Source organism: Carlito syrichta, unplaced genomic scaffold (genome assembly GCF_000164805.1).
Source record: "Carlito syrichta isolate Samal-C Ts95f unplaced genomic scaffold, Tarsius_syrichta-2.0.1 Scaffold74861, whole genome shotgun sequence".
Lineage (NCBI taxonomy): Eukaryota > Metazoa > Chordata > Mammalia > Primates > Tarsiidae > Carlito > Carlito syrichta.
This window is the reverse complement of record NW_007018957.1, coordinates 2615-24628: the sequence shown is the minus strand read 5'-3', so window position 1 is coordinate 24628 and position 22014 is coordinate 2615. Positions and strand designations below refer to the sequence as shown.

Here is a 22014-nt window from a genome sequence, read left to right as displayed (position 1 = left end):
CGGGAGGTCCCGCCCTTCATTCGCGCGGCCGGTGTGGCCGAGGCCCGGGGAGCTTGGGCTTGGCGTCCGGGCCTGCCAGGGGCTCCAGTGGAGGGGGTCTGCGCCGGGCGGCGGCCCTGGAGTAACCCGGTCTCACCCCCTGTGCGGCAGGCGCCTTTGACGCTTCGTGGGAGAGACGGTCGTGACATTTCCGCGGGGAGGAAGTCACGTTTACTGTCCTTTAAGGATTTTTTGCCCTTTTCTTTTCGTAGTAGCTGTAACAGGTAGTTATTTTTTAATGCGTAATTCCACCACCGTCACATCCATCCACACCATCGCAAAGCCACACCGCCTTCTGTTTTTGTTTCCTCGCCTCCAAGATTCGTACACAGCGCAGTGCGATTTCATCGCCGTGATCTTGATGCTCTTTATCGCTGCATTATTTCTTGTACTTAGAGCATCATGGTTTAATAAACAGTTTCCCACATGCAAGACATTTGAGATACTTCTCTTTTCCTTACGGAAAACTCCAGGTAGAATAGGATTAAAGGTTTTTACAGATATGATTATCAGAAAAAACAGGAACAGGAAACAATAAAAATGTCAGACCGCTGGAAACAGTAAGAACGCTGTTAGGTTTGCAGAAAAAAGAAAAAATTCACCAATGGAAAGGAGCAATCTTAGCCACACAAACACTGAGAATTTCTTACGGTGAAAAAAGGTAACCTGAAAGAGAGAGAGAGAAAGCAGAGAGCTTGGATGTGATTTATTATTTTTTTAAGACACAAGTTTTTCAAACTTGTAAAATGAAAATATCAAGATTATAATTGATAAATGGTGAAATGAATCACGGAATAAAATGCAAATAAGAGTAATTTTGAGTTATCATTTTATGTCTTTTAAATTAATAAAACTAGCAGTAATAGTAACAACAACCCCTGCTGGAAGGTTGTCCAGAACCTGACATATTCAGGTGTTCAGAGAAGTAGCAGGTCTTTGGGGTTGGAAATATGGTTCTGCGGTCTCTTTTGTGACTTTGGATAACTTACCTAATTTCCTGACCCTCCTTCTGTCTTTTCATAGAATGTAGGAAATGATACCACTTCCCTGATTAGTTGCAGAGATTAACCAACTATGTAAAACATCCTTGGTATGGCTTCTATATTGGGGACATTTCAAACCAGTACAAACCTTTTGAAAAGCGATCTGGTGATGCACTACGAAGTTGGAAGCTGTGACCCAGAAACCCCACTCCTGGGAATTCACCTTCCATGAAAGAAACAAACAAGAAAAAAAGAAAACAAGCATATGCAGGCACATATTCCAAGCAGAATGGTCTAAAATTAGGACTATCTGGGAAAGAACCTAAATGTATAACAGCAGGGCAGTAGCAAAGAAAATCATAACACATTAACTAAAGGGAACATTATGTAATCACCAAAAATCATGATTTTGGAGTCTGTGATGGGGAGGTAACTGATAAGTCAAAGTGCAATTACACGTTACTTAACTGTATCTATTTGATCATACATGAATGCATATGTGAAACACCTGAAAGGAAAAGCTCAGAAAATGATAGTTTTAATAAAAATTTTAGGTGATCTTAATTTTCTTTTTGTGAATTTATTACTTTCACTAACCAATGAAATTTTGTAAATAGTTTATAGGTTTCAGTTTGTTTGTTTGTTTGTTTGTTTGTTTTGAGTTGGTGAGTTGGAGTCTCACTCTGTCGCCCAGACTGGAGTGCAGTGGCCGCTCCTGGCCACAGTAGCTTCGACCTGCTGGGCTCCGGTGATCTTTCTGCCACAGCCTTCCAGTAGCTGGAACAACAGGCGTGCAATACCACGCCCAGCTAATTTTTTTGATTTGTTATAGAGATGAGGTCTCGCCAAGTTGCCCAGGTGGGTCTCGAACCTGCAGGCTCAGGCAATTCATTCACCTTGGTGGTTTCAGTTTTTAAAATGAAGTGAACCCACAGTTTGCTGAGTGTGAGAGAAAAGAGATTATCATGTTTGCTTCTTAGAATAAAGCATTTTTAGCTGACCTTGTTTCCTTTTTCAAAAACTGTTCCATTTTTTTCTTGAGTAGATGTATTAACAATTTAGTAATTTGCATTCGCTTTTTCTTTTAAAGCATCAGTTCTTAGATTCTATCAATTCTAGTTTTTTGTTGTTGTTTTTAAAGACTTCTAAATATATTTCAGAACTGAACAATTTCAGCCATGTTAAAGCATTCTGTCTTCTTGGAGGCACAAATCCAGGTTAGCTGAGTCACAACAGATTGTACATTCTCTGTGGTCTTATTATGGTTGAATGTCACCAACTGTCACAGAAAATGAAGGTTAGGAAAGCCTGTGATCACAAGCCCTTTTTCCAGAGGCCACTTGCATCCATCTGTGTGACTCACACCTAATTGCATCATTGTTTCTTGTAAAGTCATCTTGATTTTCTCTAGAATTATGCTGAATTATATAAGGGAACAATGATTTTTTAGATAACAAATCAACCACAAAACGTAACATTTCTGCACCAAATTGACCCTGAACATCACTCTCAACCAACTGATAGAACCAAATTGAAAGGCTCTCTAAACTGTAGTTTTAATTTACCTTGTTCATTCTCCCTTTTCAGATCTTATTTCTTCTTCCAAGACAGCTATATCAGCTGTGAAGTGCTGCATATTAAACATTCAAAACATGTCTGTATCTAATGACTACAGCATTATAAAACAACCACTAAGTGAATAGTGTGCAGCAATTCTTACAGTTTGGAGAATGTTTTTCTCAATGTGTTAAGCAGTACTTTTTCTCCTACCATATTCTACTTATTGTTGTCACAGTATGGTGTGATCACTTCAAGGAAGGTGTACCATTGTATGAAAAATGTTATAAATGTTAAGGATGAGATTCTTGAGGACCTCGCTCTGAAGCTTGGCTACAAGTGCCAATTTCCTGGGAAGCTTTTATAGATTCCCAAATCACTAGAGACCCAGGCTTGCCTGGGATGGGTTTGGGCAAAGTCATTTTTTAAAGTTCATCAAATAATTTTGATGATGTACCAGGTTGGAGTCCCTTTACCCTATTCAATCCAGGGCTGGGCCTCAAGGTGCTAGTGAAAAACCTGTACCATAAATTTATTTGAAAAATGTGATACAGCTTATATCAAATTCTTTAAGGGACAGTAACTTCAAAAGATTAAAATATGAAAGACAAGGAACAATGTGGGATGAGGTTTGGGAACTGTCTGATGCACTCCACTTTCCAATTTACCTAATTAAGCTTCAAGTTGCAACATGTTCAGAGTATCTGAAGTTTGGCCCTCTGCGTACTACCCTCATGGGCAGGATGGCTTTGGTCACTATATTTGGATCTCAGCTCCATCGCCTTGGGCTGCTGCAGCCTTGGGATAAGTTCTTACCAGCTCTGACTCTCAGTCCTAATCTATAAATAGCATGAAATGAATGGGGGTAACTTGTGGATCTTTTTGTATCTTCTCTGTAGTTCTACTCTGCCATTCTGCTCATGTACCAGTGCCACATAATCTTATTGTAGCTTTGCATTCTAACACCTGGCAGGTCAAGTACACCCTGGATTATCTTCTCTTTCAAATTTTTCTTCAGTCTTTTTTAATTTCAGGTATCATTTCATAATGTTCCTTAAAATCCCCTTTTAAATTCTTTTTAAAAATGTATTTTTTTTGACAGGTAAAATTGTATGTATTTATTGTGTACAGCAAATAGAAGTATATATACACCATGGACTGGTTAAATCTAGCTAATTAACATATGCATTGTCTTACATAGTTATCATTTTTGTGGTGAGAACACTTAACATCCCTTTGTTAGTATTTTTTAAGAGTACAATACATAGCTGACACGGTGGCTCACGCCTGTAATCCCAGCACTTTGGGAGGCAGCGGCGAGAGGATTACCTGAGCCCAGGAGTTCAAAACCAGTCTGGGCAACTTGTCAAGATCTCATCTCTACAAGAAATAAAAAAATTATCTGGGCGTGGTAGCACATGCCTGTAGTTCCAGATACTTGGAAGGCTAAGGCAGAAGGATTGCCTGACCCCTGCAGGTTGAGGCTGTGGTAGTCATGAGTATGCCTCTGCACCCCAGCCTGGACAACAGAGTGAGACTCCGACTCAAAAAAAAAGAATACAATATAATGCAATATATAGATTTATGCAATATATGATAATAGATCTCTAAACTTACTCCTTCTGACTGTAATTATATATCCTTTGATCGACATCTCCCCAACACTCTCCCCACAAGCTGCCCAAACTCTGGTAACTACCATTCTACTCTCTTTCTGTGAGATCAGCTTTTTTAGATTCCCCATTTGAGTGAGGTCAAATGGTATTTGCCTCTCTGTGCCTGTGTGACACTTAGGTTGATTCCATATCTTGGCTATTGTAAATAATGCTGCAGTGAACATAGAGCCGATATCTCTTCAATGTACTGCTTTTCTTTCCTTTAGATATATACCCAGTAGTGGGATTCCTGGATCATGTAGTAGTTGTATTTTTAATTTTTTGAGGAACCTCCATACTGTTTTTCATAATGACTGTATTTAATTCCCACCAACAGTGTGCAAGTGTTCCCTTTTCTCTACATCCTTGACAACACTTGTTATGTCTTGTTTCTGTTGTTGTTGTTTTTGAGTTGGGGGTCTCACTCTCTCTCCCAGGGTGGAGTACAGTAGTGTGATCACGATTACAGCTCACAGCAGCCTCGACCTCCTGGGCTCAGATGATCATTCCACCTCAGCAACCTGAGTAGCTGGCTGTACAGGTGCACACCACCACACCTGGCTGGTTTTTTAAAATTTTTTTGTAGAGACAGGGTTTTGCTATGTTGTGCAGGCTGGTCTTGAACTCCTAGGCTCAAGCAATCCACCCACCTCTGTCTCCTGAAGTACTGGGATTACAGGTGTGAGTTGCCACACCAGGCCTCTTTTGTCTTTTTGATAGTAGTCTTTCTAATAGGAGTGAGGTGATATCTCATTGTAGCTTTGATTTCCATTTTCCTGATGATTAGCGACGTTGAACATCTTTTCATATATTTGTTGGCAATTTGTATGTCTTCTTTTGAGAAATGTCTGAATGCTTTTTTTTGTGTGTCCATTTTTAAAATTATATTATTTATTTTCTTGCTATTGAGTTGTTTGAGTTCCTTATGTACTTTTAATATTAGCCCTTTATCATATATACTTTGCAAATACTTTCTCCTATTCTGCCTGTTTACTCTGTGATTTTTCCTTTGCTGTACAAAAGCTTTTGAGTTTGATGTAATCTCATTTGTCTATTTTTGCATTTATTTCCTGTGCCTTTGAGATAATATCCAAAAAATTGTTGCCCAAGCCAATCTCATTAGGCTTTTCTCCTATTTTCTTCTAGTTGTTTTAAGTTTTGAGTCTTACATTTAAGTCTTCAACCCATTTTGAATTGATTTTTGTGTGTGGTGTGAGATAAGGGTCTAATTTCATTCTTCTGCTGGTGGAGATTCAGGTTTTCCAGGCCTGTTTATTGAAGAGACTGTCCTTTTCCCATTGTGTGTTCTTGGCAGCCTAATTTCAAATCAGTTGGCTGTAAACGCATGGATTTATTTCTGGGCTCTCTGTCCTTTATCATGGGTCCTACGTGTCTCTTTTTATGCCAGTAGTATGTTGTTTTGGTTACTATGTATTTGTAGTATATTTTGAAATCAGACATTGTGATGCTACCAGCTTTGTTCTTTTTGCTCAAGACTATTTTGGCTATTTGGGGTCTTTTGTAGTTCCATACAAGTTGTAAGATTGTTTTTTCTATTTCTGTGAAGAATGTCGTTGGTATTTTGATGGAGATTGCATTGAATCTGCAGGTCACTTTGGGTAGTATGGGCATTTTAACAATATTAATTTTTCTAGTCCATGTACATGGGCAGACTTTCCACTTGTTTGTGTCTTCTTCAATTTCTTTCATCAGTGTTTTCTAGTTTTTGGTGTAGAGGTCTTTCGCCTTCTTGGTTAAATGTATTCATAAATATTTTTTTCCTTGTAACTATTGTAAATGAGACTTTAAAAAAAATTTTTTTTCAGATAGTTCATTGTTAGTATATAGAAATGTCATTGATTTTTGTATGCTGATTTTGAATCCTGCAACTTTACTGAATTTGTTTCTTAATTCTGATAGGTTGTGTGTGTGTGTGTGTGTGTGTGTGTGTGTGTGTGTGTGTAGTCTTTAGGGTTTTCTAAATATAAAATTTTGTTATATGCAGAGACAGTATAACTTTTTTCTTCCCAATTTGAAAGCCTTTATTTTTTTCTCTTGACAAATTGCTCTGGCTAGGATTTTCAGTACTATGTTGAACAAAAGTGGAGAGAGTGAGTATTCTTTTCTTATTTCAGATCTTAGAGGACAAACTGTCAATTTTTCCTCCTTGAATACACTATTATCTGTGGGTGAGTTTGTCATATATGGCCTTTATTGTGTTGAGGTCAATTTCTTCCTTACCTAATTTGTTGAGAGTTTTGTTTTGTTTTGTTTTTTTGCGTTGGAGTCTCACTCTGTCACCCAGACTGGAGTGCCACCGCAGCCTCGACCTGCTGGGTTCCGGCGATCCCTCCGCCTCAGCCTTCCGGGGAGCCGGAATTACAGGCATGCGCTACCACGCCCGGCTGATTTTTTGATTTATTGTAGAGATGAGGTCTCGCTGCCCCGGCGGGTCTCGAACCCGCTGGCTCAGGCAATCCACTCACCTCAGCCTCCCAAAGGCGCGGGATTACAGGGTGAGCCACCGAGCCCGGCGAGAGTTTTTATCATGAAAGGATGTTGAATTTTGTCACATTCTTTTTTTGCATCTATTGAAATTATCATATGGTTTTTGTCATTCATTCTGTTAATGTGATGTATCATGTTTATTGATTTGGCCATGCTAAATCATTCTTGCATCCTTGAGGTGAATCCCAATGGATCATAGTGTATGATCTTCTTTTTAATGAGCTGTTGAATTTGGTTTGCTAGTATTTTGTTATGGACTTTTGTTCTATGTTTATCAGGCCTGTAGTTTCTTTTCTTGTAGAATTTTTGTAGAGTTTTGGTATCAGGGTAATATTGGTCTCATAAAGTGAGTTTTAAAGTATTCCCTTCTCGTCAATATTTTGAAAAGAAAAAATTTAAGTTCTTTCTTAAAGGTTTGGTAGATTTCAGCCATAAGACCATCAGGTCCTAGACTTTTTGTTGACTGGAGATTTGTATTACTGATTCAGTCTCCTTGTTTCTTATTGTTCTGCTGAGATTTTTTATTTTTTCATAATTTAATCTTAGTAAGTTACATGTGTCCAAAAATCTATCCATTTCTTTTAGGTCATTCTATTTGTTGGTGAATAATAATTCCTAATAGTCTCTTATGATCTTTTGTATTTCCATGATATCAATGGTAATGTCTCCTTTTTCATTTCTGATTTGGTATATTTGAGCCTTCTCTCTTTCTTAGTTTAGAACAAGGTTTGTCACTTTTGTTTATCTTTTCAAAAAACCAATTCTTCATTTTGCTGATCTTTTCTATTGTTTTTTCTAGTGTCTATTTCATTTATTTATACATTGGCATTTATTTTTTCTTTCCTTCTATGAATTTTGGGCTTAGTTTTTGTTTTTCTACTTCCTTAGGGTGTAATGTTAGGTTGTTTGAAATCTTTCTTCTTCTTTTGTTTTGTTTTGGGATCTAACTCTGTCCCAGACTAGAAGACAGTGGTGTGATCTCAGCTCCCCACAGCCTCAACCTCTTGGGCTCAGAGTGATTCTTTCACCTCCGCTTCCTGACTCCTGGGACAACAGGCACACACCACCACTTGACTAATTTTTTATTTATTTATTTTTGTAGTGACAAGGTCTTGCTGTATTGCCTAGGCTGGTCTCTAATTCCTGCGTTCAAGCATTCCTCCCACCTCAGCCTCCCAAATTGCTGGTATTATAGGCGTGAGCCGCTGCACCCAGCCTTTCTTCTTTTTTGATGTAGGTGATTGTTTCTGTAAAATTCTCTTATAGGACTACTTTTGCTATGTCCCATAGGTTTTGGCATGTTGTGTTTCCATTTTCATTTGTCTCAAGAAATTTTTAAATTTCCTTTTCAATTTCTTCATTGACCCATTGGTTGTTCAGGAGCATGTTGTTTAATTTCTGTGTTTTTGTGAATTACCTGAACTTCTGTTATTGATTTCTAGTTTTATACTATTGTGGTCAGAATAGATACTTGATATGATTCCAATCTTTTTTTAGATTTTATTTTTTATTTTAAAGATGTGGAGTATAATTCAGGATTACGTATACAAATGGTCATTATATAAGTAAAGTTTGAGCCTCACTTTGGTCCCTACTTCACCTGGTTTGAGATCAGTTACCCTTATTGATGAAGTATGCCCCTCCCCCCCAGCAGTTTCCCACTACTGTCAATCCCTTTCTTATAATATTATAATAATTGTTCAGGGTCCACTTATGGGTGAGAACATGTGGTACTTAGTTCTTTGTTTCTGTGATAGATCACTCAGTATTATAGACACTAAATCCATTCAAGTTGCTGCAAAGTTCATCATTTTGTCCTTCTTTTTGGTTGCATAATATTCCATCGTGTATATGTACCACATTTTTTTATCCGGTCCACTTTCGATTGTCAACATTGTTGGTTCCATGTTTTTGCTATTGTGAATAATGCTACAATAAACATGTGTGTGCAGGTATCTTTTTCATAGAGTGATTTGAGTTCTTCCAGGTATATGCCCAAAAGAGGGATTACTGGGTTGTATGGAAGGTCGATTTTTAGATCTTTTAGGAATCACCACATTTAGGAAGAAATGTTCTCTCTTCCCCACATCCTCTCCAACATTTGTTGTTTTTTGAGTTATTGAAGATGACAATCCTGACTGGTGTTACGGGGTATCTCAGTGTGGTTTTAATTTGTATTTATTTGATGATTAGTGAGGCTGAGCATTTTTTAATGTATCTGTTGGCTGCCCATGTTTGTTAAGACTTGATTTGTGACCTAACATATGATATATCCTGGAGAATGTTCCATGTGCACTTGAGAAGAATGAGTATTCTGTAGCTGTTGGATAAAATGTTCTGTTTATGTTTCGTAGACCCATTCGGTCTAGTGTAGCTTAAGTCTGACGTTTCCTTGTTGATATTCTATCTGGATGTTCTATCCAAAATTCAAGGAATCCCCAGAATCCAGAGGAATGCAGAATCTCCTTTGAATTCTGACTGAAATTGTATTGACTTTATGGATTATTTGGAGGCGAATTGTTATAATTCATTATTGGTTTTTCCAGCCAAAAATGTTGCATGTCTCTTCTCTTTTTCCAGCATTATTTTATGTCTCAGTAAAATTTTATAGCTTTCCTAATATAAGTTCTACTATTCAGTTTTAGATTAAATTCTAGATATTTTGAATTTTTTATTACCATTATGAATGAAATGTTTTTCCCCACTAGATCTTTTAACTATTTACAACTGATTTAGGGACTTGCTATTTTTTTATATGCCAACTTTAAAAACTGCCACCCTGCTGGGCACGGTGACTCATGCCTATAATCCCAGCACTTTGGGAGGCGGAGGTGAGAGGATTGCCTGAGTTCAGGAGTTCGAGACTAACCTGAGCAACATGGAGAGATCGCATCTCTACAATAAATCAAAAAATTAACCAGGCATGGTGGCACATACTTATGGTTCCAGCTACTTAGAAGGCTGAGGCGAAAGGATCACCTGAACCCAGCAGGTCAAGGCTGCAGTGGCTATGAGCATGCCACTGCTCTCCAGCCTGGGCAACAGAGTGAGACTCTGACTCAGAAAAAAAAAACAAAAAACTTGCCAGTCCACTTGCCCTGTCTTGTAAGGCTCCAGGCATTTGATGTCCTTTTTTGGTCTTCGAAACCCCCAAGCTAAATATCTTATTCGCCACTGTGTTCTCAGCCCTAGCATAAGTCCTTTAGAGGACACTTAAAATATGTAGTGTTAAGCTAATCCGTAAGTTGTTGTGCCATCAATATCACATTACAACACGCAATTTTTGACAGATTTTTTTCCATTTATTTTATGGTTATTGGTCAATTCTAGTTTTCTATTTTATGTTTAAACTGGCCCATACTAGCTATTCCATAAGTATTTGTTGAGTGAATTAATTCTAAAGTTAATTTTTGTAATTTTTAATTTTTTTAATTTTGTAGAAATGGGTCTTGCCATGTTGCCCAGACTGGTCTCAAGTGACCCTCCCACTTTGCCCTCCCAAGATGCCAGGATTACAGGCATGAGCCACCACATCAGACCTGTAAATTATCAGTTTATATCTTTTGGCCATTTTTCTATTGGAATTACTGTATTGCTATGCAAGAATTCCTTGTAGGTTTTAGAAATGGATGGTCTGTTGGTTTTATTTTATTTATTTTATTTGAAAGATGTGGGGTCCAAGTCAGGATTAGGTATATAAGTGGTCATCATACAGATAAAATTTTGGCTTACCTTTGTCCCCACTTTGCCTGGTTTGAGATCAGATACCCTTATTAACGTTATGTGGCCCCATCTTCCATCCCCTGGCAGTTTTCCTTCTACTGCGAATCCCTTTCTTATAGTATTATGGCAAGTGTTCAGGGTGTTGGTTTTAAATAGTACCTTATACCATTGTGTACTATTTCTACTATGTTCATAATGTTCTTCATAATATTGAACAAGAATCCTTTATTTTATATAATCAAATTCATCCATTATTTGCCTGATGGCTTGTTTTGGTTTTTAGTTTTTGGTTTTTTCTGTTTGAAAAGTTCTTCACCTCCTCCTCCAGGTCACAAGGACATTTGCATATATTTTCTTCTTCTAACTCCATACTTGTACCTTTCACATGTAGGTCTTTGATCCAGCTAGAGTTCACATTTGTGTGTGGTGTTAGGAGTCCAGTTTTCTTTTTCTCCACCTTCCCAGCAGCTTCAAACCTTCTTATTTATTGGTTTGTGGTGTGTTGTATATCAAGTCTGTGTTACAGCATGTCTACATGGATTTGTCTCTGAACTTGCTGCTCTGTTTTCTTTGGTCTCTTGATCTGTTCCTGAGCTTTTACCATCTAGTCATTATCACTGTGGCCTTGTAGTATGATATCATATCTGATATGGCAGATCCCTCCTCTTTACTCTTATCTTTAAGACTGACTTTGTTATTCATGAACATTCCCTACCCCATGTGAGTTTATTGAATGCCTCAAAAAATCCAACTGAAATTTTGATTGGCATTTTTAGAAAATTACCCACCAGTTATCATTGGGAATAACTGACGTCTTTATAATACTGAGTTATCCCAGTCAAGACAATGGAATGCATCTCCATTTTTTAGATCATCTTCTATGTTCTTTACATTAGAGTTTTAATTTCCCCCCCCCATGCCAGTCTTATTTTTTTCTTAGTTAAGTCAATTACTAGATACTTTATGGTTTGGTTATTATGGTGACTATCTGATTTTCCTTCTAGTTAATTATTGCTGGTGTGGAGAAATGCCGTTAACTTTTGTAGGCTGATTTTGTACCCAACAACCTTGCTGGAACTCTGGTATTGGTTCTCACGTTACCTCTGTTGATTCTGTTGGATGTTCTGTGTGAATGACCATACTAACTGCAGTGTCAGCTTGAGTTCTTTCCTTGCAGTTCTTACCCTGTTACTTCTTTGCATTTGGCATTAGACCTTGAGTCCTGTGACAATGAATATCCATCTCTTGTTTCTGAGAGTATCTGGAAACGTGCCTGAGGGCTAGGCCACTTCCTGACTATTCACAGAGTATCTTAGATGACTAGGTCCCCAGACTCACCAGTGTCCTCTCTCACCACACGTCTCCATTCTGAACCATCGGCCCTCATCCACCTTCTGTGCCTGGTTCTCTGTGCCTCACTCACTCTGCCGCACCATGGCCTGTTCATGTGTCTCTATGAGCTCAGAGCCAAAACTTTCATAGCCTTAAATGAGGCTTGTTCAAAGCCACCTCAGTGATATTCCCCTGCAGCCTCCTCTTCCTCCCATCTTGCCATTTCAGGGAGTACCTCCTGCCTGCCAGCATCTGTTATGTTAGCTGGCACATGAAATAAGTGTTTATTTAACTGAATTGAAAATGTTAGCTGGCCATTGCAGAAGAGAATGTTCTATAAATGTATAAATATTGTTCTTTTTGGATAGCCATGTAAATATTTAATTTTTAGTTTGATTATTTCTTATGCTTTATTATAGAATGTTTCACACTCATTCATTTGTTCAGCATTTATTTTGCATACCTATGGGTCAAGCGCTGTGTTTAGAGATGGCACTGTGAACAAAACCATGCCCCTACCCTGGAGGAGCTTACACTCCAGTGGAGAAAATAAACAGTACACCCACAGTAAATAATATACTGTATCAAGTAGCCATAACTGTTCCAGAGAAAAATGAGGCAGAGGAGGAGAATAGATGAGGTGTGCTATTTTTAGATAGAGTGGTGTGGAGTGTCCCCCGAGACGGCATTTGAGCAGACTTGAGCCACATGAGTAGCTGAAGAAAGAACCTTTCAGGCCCAGGGCACAGCGAGTGCAAAGGCCCAGAGAGGGCCAGAGACCAGCCAGGTCCTGTGGGGCCCAACCAGCATGGCCAGGACTTTGCATTTCATCCCGAGTACAAACGAGCGCCACCTAGGGACAAGGGAAGTGGCACAATGTGACCTGCATATTAAAAGGAGAACACACAGTGGGCTCTGGAGAGAAGCAAGAAGGCTGTTGAAGGGATCATTCAGGATGGAGGATCCGACTAGGATGGCCATGTTGGAAATTGTGAGAAGCTGAGGTGCTTAGGATTTATTTTCAAGGTAGGGCTGCTAAGATTTGCTGATAGAGCCTATGTAGGCGACGAGAGAGAAAATTCAGTAACGCCAGAGCATTGGCTGGGTCTGTCTCATTGGAGTGAATGAAGTTGTTAACATAAAAGCCCTTCAGACTGGGAGTTATGTGTGAGGAGACAGTCCCCTAGTTTGGTTCCCTGAGGTGCGGGAGCGCCAAGAGCTGGACCCTGCGAGATCATAGAGACTAGATCAGGGAAGTAGGCTTACAAAGAACACCATGCTCCTCAGACCTCCACCCAAAAAAGCCTCCAAATATCATCAGCATGACCTGAGTATTTTAACTCAGCTTGTACCATTCAAATATATTTTGATGTACTTGTGACCACCAAGGCAGCACTTCCAATTTCAATAATGTCAGTAGAAACATAAATAGGATGTTAATTCATTTATTTAGCCATTTTTTCTATGAATATTACCCAATTTATTCATTAGTTCTGAAGGATATGAAATATAGTTTTCTTCTAATTTTAAAAAAATTTGCAGCTAATCCCAGTGCTGGGGACAAGACTAACTTCAGTGTTATGGCATGTGCCATTTTAGATTTTATGACAAACAATGATGTTTTGGAGCTTGTAGTTTGATCCAGGCTACAGTAGATACTGTCTACTAATCATTCTACTCTGTGTCTTTGAACTCTGTCCTTAGACTGGAGACCCAGGGTAAATTAAGTCTTCGATCTGAGAGATTTTTAATTTGATGAATTGAGGGTTAGAAACTGTCATACAGAATATTTGATTTGTTTGTTGTTTTCAAAATTGTACTAACCTTTTTATAAAGAAATATCTCTTTTGTATCAAATTTGAAGGAAATAAGTTACTCACAAAGCATTAAACGCTGAACTAAAACTCATTCAGCGAGTGACTCCACAGCTTATAAACACAGCCCACTTCCCCTACTTTGAGTAGCCCCATCATCTGTCTACCAATCTAGAGGGAGAGAGATGAATTTACAAGTGAGCACAACCCCAGATATTTCAGTTCTAGTAGAACTGTGTCGACCATTCCTTTGGGAAATTCTTCTTGGCATTTATATGTTTGTGGGATATTAATTCCTTTACTTAACAAATATCTATTGTGTCTTGCTCTGTGCCAGGCACTGCCCTAGCCCCTGAGGATACAACGGCAAACAAGAGAGACTTCTTCCCTGCTTGTAGTCCTGCAGAGGAAAGAAGACTTTGAGCCAGCTATTTACAAAATTATACTGTGCTGCCACCCCCACCTGGGATCTTCCTAACTAAACTAGATTCACGAGACTTCCATAGGCCACACTTGGCCTCAGGTTCCTCAGAAGGGGATGCATTGGGGTCCTCACAGCAGTCCCCACAGCAGCCAGAGACTTTTCCTCACTCCCAAACCCTGCAAGAGATTGCTGAGGTCATGGGTAATACATATTGTTGGGTAAAGGGTTCTCCTTGGCATAGAAAGCCCAACTCCCACAGGAGACAGCCCGACAGACACAGCTTCAAGGGTATTCACATGTATATGCCCGGTTACAATAATCACTCCTCTAAAGAAGCCCAAAGCTATGGCAGACCCACCAGGAGTCTATGTTTCCTCCCCGTCTAGATGGCATTTACCAATTGGAGGTAAATTTTACCATAAGCAACGTTGCTAGCATTCCAACATTATCAAGTTTCCAGGAAACAGAACTAAAAATTAACTTAGGGTCAGATTTGTCCCCAGAGAAGGAGAAAGAGTTGTGTCTACCCTTTACTGACAATTGGTTTTGAGCTGAGTGCTGCAGAGGAGAATTACAGGGCGTGAAACGTGTTTAGACTGAGCAGCTGATACCGTTGTGGTGTATTCATTCACTACGCAGCAAACCTTAAATGATTTCAGTTTCAATACAGGACTCTGATGGCCTCCTCTTCTTCATTTTGCAGATCAGCATCATGGCAAAACTTGGCTACTGGCTGCTGGTTCTCTTTGTGGCCACGTGGAGTGACGTGGGACTCTGCAAGAAGCGACCGAAGCCTGGAGGCGGAGGAGGATGGAACAGTGGGGGTAGCCGATACCCGGGGCAGGGCAGCCCTGGAGGCAACCGCTATCCACCCCAGGGCGGTGGCGGATGGGGGCAGCCCCATGGTGGCGGCTGGGGACAGCCTCATGGTGGCGGCTGGGGACAGCCCCATGGTGGTGGCTGGGGACAGCCTCATGGTGGTGGCGGCTGGGGTCAAGGAGGCCAGTGGAGCAAGCCCAGTAAGCCGAAAACCAACATGAAGCACGTGGCAGGTGCTGCCGCTGCCGGGGCAGTGGTGGGGGGCCTTGGCGGCTACATGCTGGGGAGTGCCATGAGCAGGCCCCTCATACATTTTGGCAATGACTATGAGGACCGTTACTATCGTGAAAACATGTACCGTTACCCCAACCAAGTGTACTACAGGCCCATGGATCAGTACAACAACCAGAACAACTTTGTGCACGACTGCGTCAATATCACCATCAAGCAGCACACGGTTACTACCACCACCAAAGGGGAAAACTTCACCGAGACCGACATTAAGATGATGGAGCGTGTGGTCGAGCAGATGTGTATCACCCAGTACCAGAAGGAATACCAGGCTTCCTACCACAGTGGATCGAATGTGGTCCTCTTCTCCTCCCCGCCCGTGATCCTCCTCATCTCCTTCCTCATCTTCCTGATAGTGGGATGAGGAAGGTCTTCCTGTTTTCACCATCTTCTTTATCTTTTTCCAGGTTGGGGAAGGGGTATATCCACCTGCAGCCTTTTTAGTGGCGGTGTCTCATTCTTGCTTCTCTTTGTTCTTCTTAGGCTAATCAATACCCTTAGCACTGATGGGCAGTGGAAAAGATAGGGTAGACCCCAGGATGCTATCTACTCAAGCCCCCTTTGACTGAACCCTTCATAAGCCAGTGCCAATGCTGGACTGGTAAAAGTATAACAGCAAATAATCATTGATTAATCTAGACTTACTTTTGGTCTAGCGCAGCAGGTTGAGGCTAAAACAAATCTCAAAACAGTCCTCAAATACCTTTGCCTGAATACCTCTGGCTCCTTGAGCAGCTAGAGCTCAGTACACTGATATCCCTCTTACCAGGGATTTCACAGCTATTTGGAGAAATTTTCTCGCTTGTTTTAAGAAGTCCTGACAGCATTTCTGCCAAATGTAAAAGGAGGCCGCATGATACTCACTCAAAAAATATATATACACAAAAAAAACTAGAAATCCTTAGCTCTCGGGCCGCAGGCTCAGCCCGCTGGAGCATTTGCTGTGTCTGCAGGGAACTGGGGCGATGTTTTGCCTTTCACAGTATGGGCTACACAGCAGCTGTTGCATCAGGAATAAATATTGATACACACGAGACCTCTGACCAAGGGTCCCAGGGAATGACCATAACCATAACATATATGAAAGGCTTCTGGGACTGAAATGTCCACTTGGGAATGGTCCTCTTGGAGGCAGCTTCCCAATCGGGATGTTTAAAACATCTACACCTGGCATTCCTACACTACAGATAATGAAAGCAGCAGAAAATGAAATGACCTTCTAGAAGGCAAATCTCCTATGTTCGTTTACCTAGAAACCAGAATGATTTTTCCATTGTTTGGGTGAAACCAAGAGATTTTAGGCTAGAGGAAAGCTGAAGATGTGAAATACACATAGTAGATTGTGTAGTGAGGAAAATGGTTAGTGCACAAAGCGGCGTGCTTGCATTTCTTTATTTCTGTCTCATGATTATCAAATGCCAGAATTAGGTCGAGTCCGTAGTTTGTGTAATTGGCTTTTGAATCAAAGAATAGGGAGACAATCTTTAAAAAAAAAATAGCTTAGGTTGGAGAAGACAGAAATATAATCCATTCAAAGTGGGAAAAAATTCTGTTAATGCTATTTAAGTAAGGTAAACTTATTCCCTGAATTGTTCGATATTGTCACCTAGCAGATACATATTACTATTCTGCAATGTTATTGGCTTGCACTGTGCAGGTATTCTATGTAAAATATAAAAATATTGATATATATTGCATATGACAAAGTTAGGAGTTTTGTTTAGAACAGTCAACATCTGAAGTATCTAATGCATTAACTATTTTTTAAGGTACTAAATACTTAATATGTGAGAAACCCTTTTGCGTGGTCTTTAGGTTTAAAATGTGCACTGAATAGTTTTGTATAAGAATCCAAAGTGATCACCATTAACTGGTCTTTGAAATATGCATGTACTATATATTTTCTATATTTGTAACTTTGCATGTTCTTGTTTTATTGTATAAAAAAATTTATAAATGTTTAATATTGACTGAAATTAAACAGAAGCTAAGATGAGCACCATCTATGGCATTTGCAGTTGTATTCCCTGGTTCTCGCCCTGTGTTGGCAGGATCATTTGGGGGGTTAATCAGTCCCCCCTCCTCAAGCAATAGCTGATGGTTCATGTACCTGCTTCTGAACCTACCCTCATCCTTACTTCTCAGTCACCTCCAAGTTCATTTCTGCTGCTTTTTCATTTTCTCCACAAGTATCTAAATGTGTTTAGCACTGGCTAAACAGCAAAAGCACTATTGCAGCAGAAGGAACACTCTAGAAGCTTTGTTCTGTTCTGGATTTAGAAATAGATTTTCTTGATTAGAATAAACCTTAACAAGCTCTAAAGTGCAGTTGACCCTTGAACAAAATGGGATTTAGAGTTGTCAACCCCATGAAGTCAAAAATCTATGTGTAACTCTTGACTCCCCAAAAACTTAACTAATAGAATAATTACCTTCTGTTGACCAGAAGTTTTACTGATAACATAAACTGTCAAGTAACACATTTTGTAAATTGTATGTATTATATACTGTATTCTTACAATAAAGAGTAAAGAAAATGCTATTAAGAAAGTCATAACCAGGCGCGGTGGCTCACACCTATAATTCCAGCACTTTGGGAGGCCAAGGTTGAGAAGACTGCCTGAGCCCACAGGTTCGAGACCAGCCTGGGTAACTTGATGAGACCTCCTCTCTACAATAAATTTTTTTAAAATAGCTGGGCATGGTGGCACATGCCTGTAGTTCCAAATACTTGGAAGACTGAGGCAGAAGGATCGCCTGAGCCCAGAAGGTTGAGGCTGCGGTGGTCATGAGCATGCCACTGCACTCCAGCCTAGGTGTCAGAGTGAGACTCTGACTCAAAAAAAAAAAAAAATCATAAGGAAGAGAAAATATATTTACTATTCATTAAATGGAAGCAGATCATCATAAAGGTCTTCATCCTCTTCATCTTTACTTTGAATAGGCTGAGGAGGAGGAGGAGGGGTTGGTCTTGCTGTTTTGGGGTGCAAGAGGTAGAAGAAAATCCACATGTAAGTGGACCCACTCAATTGAAGCCTGTGTTGTTCAAGGATCAACTGTACCACCCAAGGTTCAACTGGACCACCAACTCAGGCTCTAAAATATTCTCAGGCCCTGTGAGCCCTGGTAGCAATCATTCTTCAGATTCAACCTGTGGTCTAAAAGGCAACTTTTGTGTCATAACCGTTCAACTTATTCCACACACGTTTCCTGTCTTCTGAAGTGGAAGGCACCAGTACTGTGATGCTCTTGGTTATCCTTGGCAGAGGTTTTCTTCTCAACTAATTTGCTAAAGACAGGGAATAATCACAAAAAGAAATGATATTAATCTTAGCAAATGTCTTAAAGGATCACTCCAACAAGACTGCAGGACTCATGAAATTATACTCACAGGTCTCAGAGAGGGAGGCATGCCATGTCATGTAGGGGACCCTATGGGAGAACTCCCAGGGAGTGGGCTCAATTCAGTTGTGGGGAAGTAAGTCGGGGGCGGGGTAAGAGAGGCCCGGGTAAGTGCCTTTGCCGGGGGTCAGGGTGGAGAACACAAGCAAAATGTGTTTGAATGTTACAGGGAAGGACAAGATGGGGAACTTGTGGCAGGAACCAGCCTTATCATACTGGTGCACCTGGTCTCCTGAGTTTAGTGCTCATAGCCTGTTTGTAGGATGTTAAGGAATCAAGAAAATATGAAGTTTTTAAAAATTTATAATACAATGTCAATATCCTGCAGTGGTCAGTTCAACTTTGTATTAAAGATGAAAAGATACCAACTCCTGAAAACTCTGTCAACCTCAAAACTAGTAGAACAGGATGACATATACAAATTCTTAGAAGTTGCTCCTTTACATAAAAATGTCTAGAGCTATTTTCACTCTATCTTGTTTTAACCATTTTTCTAATTATTTAAAAATAAACTTTTCATTATCTGCCAATCATAATTTCTCAAAAAAAGTCCACTGAGAAGAATTTAAAATCTTCTCAAAGCATAGGTATTTGCAGGACCAGAGTGAATAATACACATCTGTGTCTTTCCCAGGCCTCACGTTTTTATTCCTTTGACTTCCAACTCCTGTGAGTTGTGCAAAAGAAATTTCTACTTACAAAAGAAAGAAAGACAGGAAGAAAGAAATAAAGAGGAAAATACAAAATTTTTTTTTTGAGTTGGAGTCTCACTCTGTCTCCCAGGCTGGAGTGCAGTGGCACACTCACAGACACCCCAGTGTCAGCCTGCTGGGTTTAGGCAATCCTTCCACCTCAGCCTTCCAGGTAGCTGGAACTACAGGCGCGCACTACCACACCCGGCTAATTTTTTATTTCTTGCAGAGACAAGGTCTGGCCAAGTTGCCCAGGCTCCAGCAATCCACTCGCCTTGGCCTTCCAAAGTGCTGGGATTACAGGCTGAGCCACCGAGTCCAGCTAAATACAATTTTTTTAATGGCCAGCATACAAAGAATAACAAAATCATGACCTTCACAGCAACATGGATGCTGCTAGAGACCATCATACTAAGTGAATTATCACAGAAGCAAATAACTGAATACTTCATGTGATCAGGGCCCATGATAAATGGGCCCTGATCATAGGTCACATGAGCACAAGGATGGAATGGGCGGACAACTGGACACTGCTAGGGAAAGGAGGGAGGAAGGGAGGAGGGGAGGCACTTGGCAACACACTGGGTACCTGGTCCACTAGTGGGTGAGAGAGGGCCCATTACAAGCCAAACTTCACCTGCAGGCAACTTTCCTATGTAGTAAATCCTCGCTGGTACTCTGCAACTAAAATTAAATTAAGTAAATTAAAATGGCCAGCATAAATGCAACTGAGTCTTATCCCCCAGAGAGATTCTTCTGAAGAAATATCAGGTGCCACCGTGGCTTTCCCTCTTTCCTTTCTAGGCCTTATATCAAAGAAGGGTCTTCTGCCTTTGAAAGGAAATTTGGGTGTGTACTACTACTTCCTGCTCTGAGGGGAAACCTTAATCCTGGCAAGAACCTGAGCTTTTCCAGGTTTAAGGCCTGACTTTGCCAACTGACCTAAGCATTCTGATTCATTTCCACCTAAGGAAGTTTACTTATTCTCTGGTTCCCCAGAAATCCTCCCCTAAGATTCAGTTCATCCTAAACTAACCTCACATTTCCATCCTACCCATGTTCTTCAGAAAAACTGCAACTGCCCATGTACTTTACCTGTTGATCATCTGCTCTTCTGTAGACGTGTCCCTCCCTTCTTGGCCTGGAGCAGGGCTCCTGAAACTCCTGACTGTAGTCTGCATTTCTAACATGCTCCTGGATGATGCTGTGCTAGTTCATGGACCACACTGTAACAAGGCTCTGGTAGTTCCCACAGTAGAGTCTGCATCAGAAACCTCTAGAGGGCCTGTTAAACACAGATGGCTGGGCTCCACCTTAGAGTTTCTGATCTCCAAGTACTGGGGTGAGGTCTGAGAATTTGCATTTCTAGCAAATTCTCAAGTAATACTGATGTTGCTGGTGTGGATCTTATACAGAGAAATTCAGTGTTCTGCAGGAAGATCTGAAAGGAACAGAAGACTGCCCCGGCCTTGAGTATTCAAAGAGCTGTTACAGAGACCAAACACTTGTGCTGGGAGTAACAGCCTGAGAATTCTGTCTGGGAGAAGGAAGAGCTGCAATGGAGTGTAGGGATAATACTGCTGTCTGAAAATTATGAAGCACAAGCAAGTCCTGAAGCCCATCATTAATCAGAGATTTAGCTAAATTTAGGAATCGTACCCAGCCATTTGAGGACAGCACTTCTTAAACTCAGGCATACACATGTAGGCTTAGAGATTCTGTAGCTCTACAAGCTCCCAAGTGATGCAGTGCTTCTGGTCCAAGAACCACACTTAGAAACAAGGACCTAGAAGCCCACATCTTATTGAAGAGCTCTTCTAACTCTGGCCAGGAGCTTGGGGAGCCATGAGGCTCTGGAAACCGGCAGGGAGGCTTCGCTTCTCTTGTTCTAATTAAGCGCTGCCTCTTCTGCACAAATCCCCAGCCTAGGCGCAGTTAACAGAGTCAATCCCCTGTAGCAGCAGTGAAGGGGCTTGTAGCTTATCTCAGAACTAAGCATAGTCAGTGGACTGCGCTCCTGCTGCAAAGACTTTACCCCCAGATTTCCCAATTTCCTTGAACTTCAATAGACTTATTTGTTCTATAGAAACTGCCCACAATTTCCAAGATAAGGAGACTAAAAAGGTGGTATTTTTACCTATGTGACATCACACTCTCTCCTTCTTTCTTTCTTTTTTTTTTTTTTTTTTTTTTTTTTGAGATGGTGGTCTCACTATGTTGCCCAGGCTGGTCTTGAACTCCTGGGCTCAAGCAATCCTCCCACCTCAGCCTCCAAGTGACTGGGATTATAGACACATGCCACTGTACCCAGCCCTCCATGGCTTCTCTTAGATATGGGCCTCCTAGGGCTCGGGGTGGCACATGTAAGGTATATATAGTTTTCTGTAGAGACCTAAATGAGACTCAGAATTATGCTGAGGACTTCTCAGGGGCAGCCCCCTTCAAAACCAAAGACCTGTGGAGAGAGGCCCTTGCATCCTACCCCAGTAAGCCTGATTCCTGAAGCTGCTGATTCTGGGTCCAGCATTTCCTGATGCTTTGACAGTCCAAGCAAGGGAAGGAAGTTAGTCCTCTGAGGCCTGCCACCGTCCCATGCAGCTCCAGGTCATGTTTCACCCACTGCCTGAGACACTGACTTTTTCATGTAGTTCTCAGACTCAGGGCTGGGACCTCTGCCTTCAGTGGGTGTGCTAAAGGATCTGCCTCTACACCTCCTCTCAGAGTTTACTGTTCCCCTCTTCCTAAACCATAGTCCAGGTACCCAGGGTGTTGGAA

General features: G+C 40.8%; 1 protein-coding gene across 6 annotated transcripts in view; it reads left to right on the top strand.

Annotated features, from left to right (window-relative positions):
• Nucleotides 1-17149, top strand: part of PRNP (prion protein) — a 20250-nt gene extending 3101 nt beyond the window's left edge. For 4 of the 6 annotated variants that reach the window (XM_021710030.1, XM_021710024.1, XM_008053532.2 and 1 more), the window contains exon 2: nt 14739-17149. In XM_021710030.1, the coding sequence (XP_021565705.1) occupies nt 14748-15509 (762 nt within the window). In that variant the 5' untranslated portion in view covers nt 14739-14747 and the 3' untranslated portion in view covers nt 15510-17149. Of the gene's footprint in view, nt 1-4683; nt 4688-14738 lie in introns of all 6 variants that reach the window. The other 2 variants (XM_021710036.1, XM_021710034.1) reach the window with 2 other exon arrangements.
• The last annotated feature ends 4865 nt before the right edge of the window (nt 17150-22014 follow it).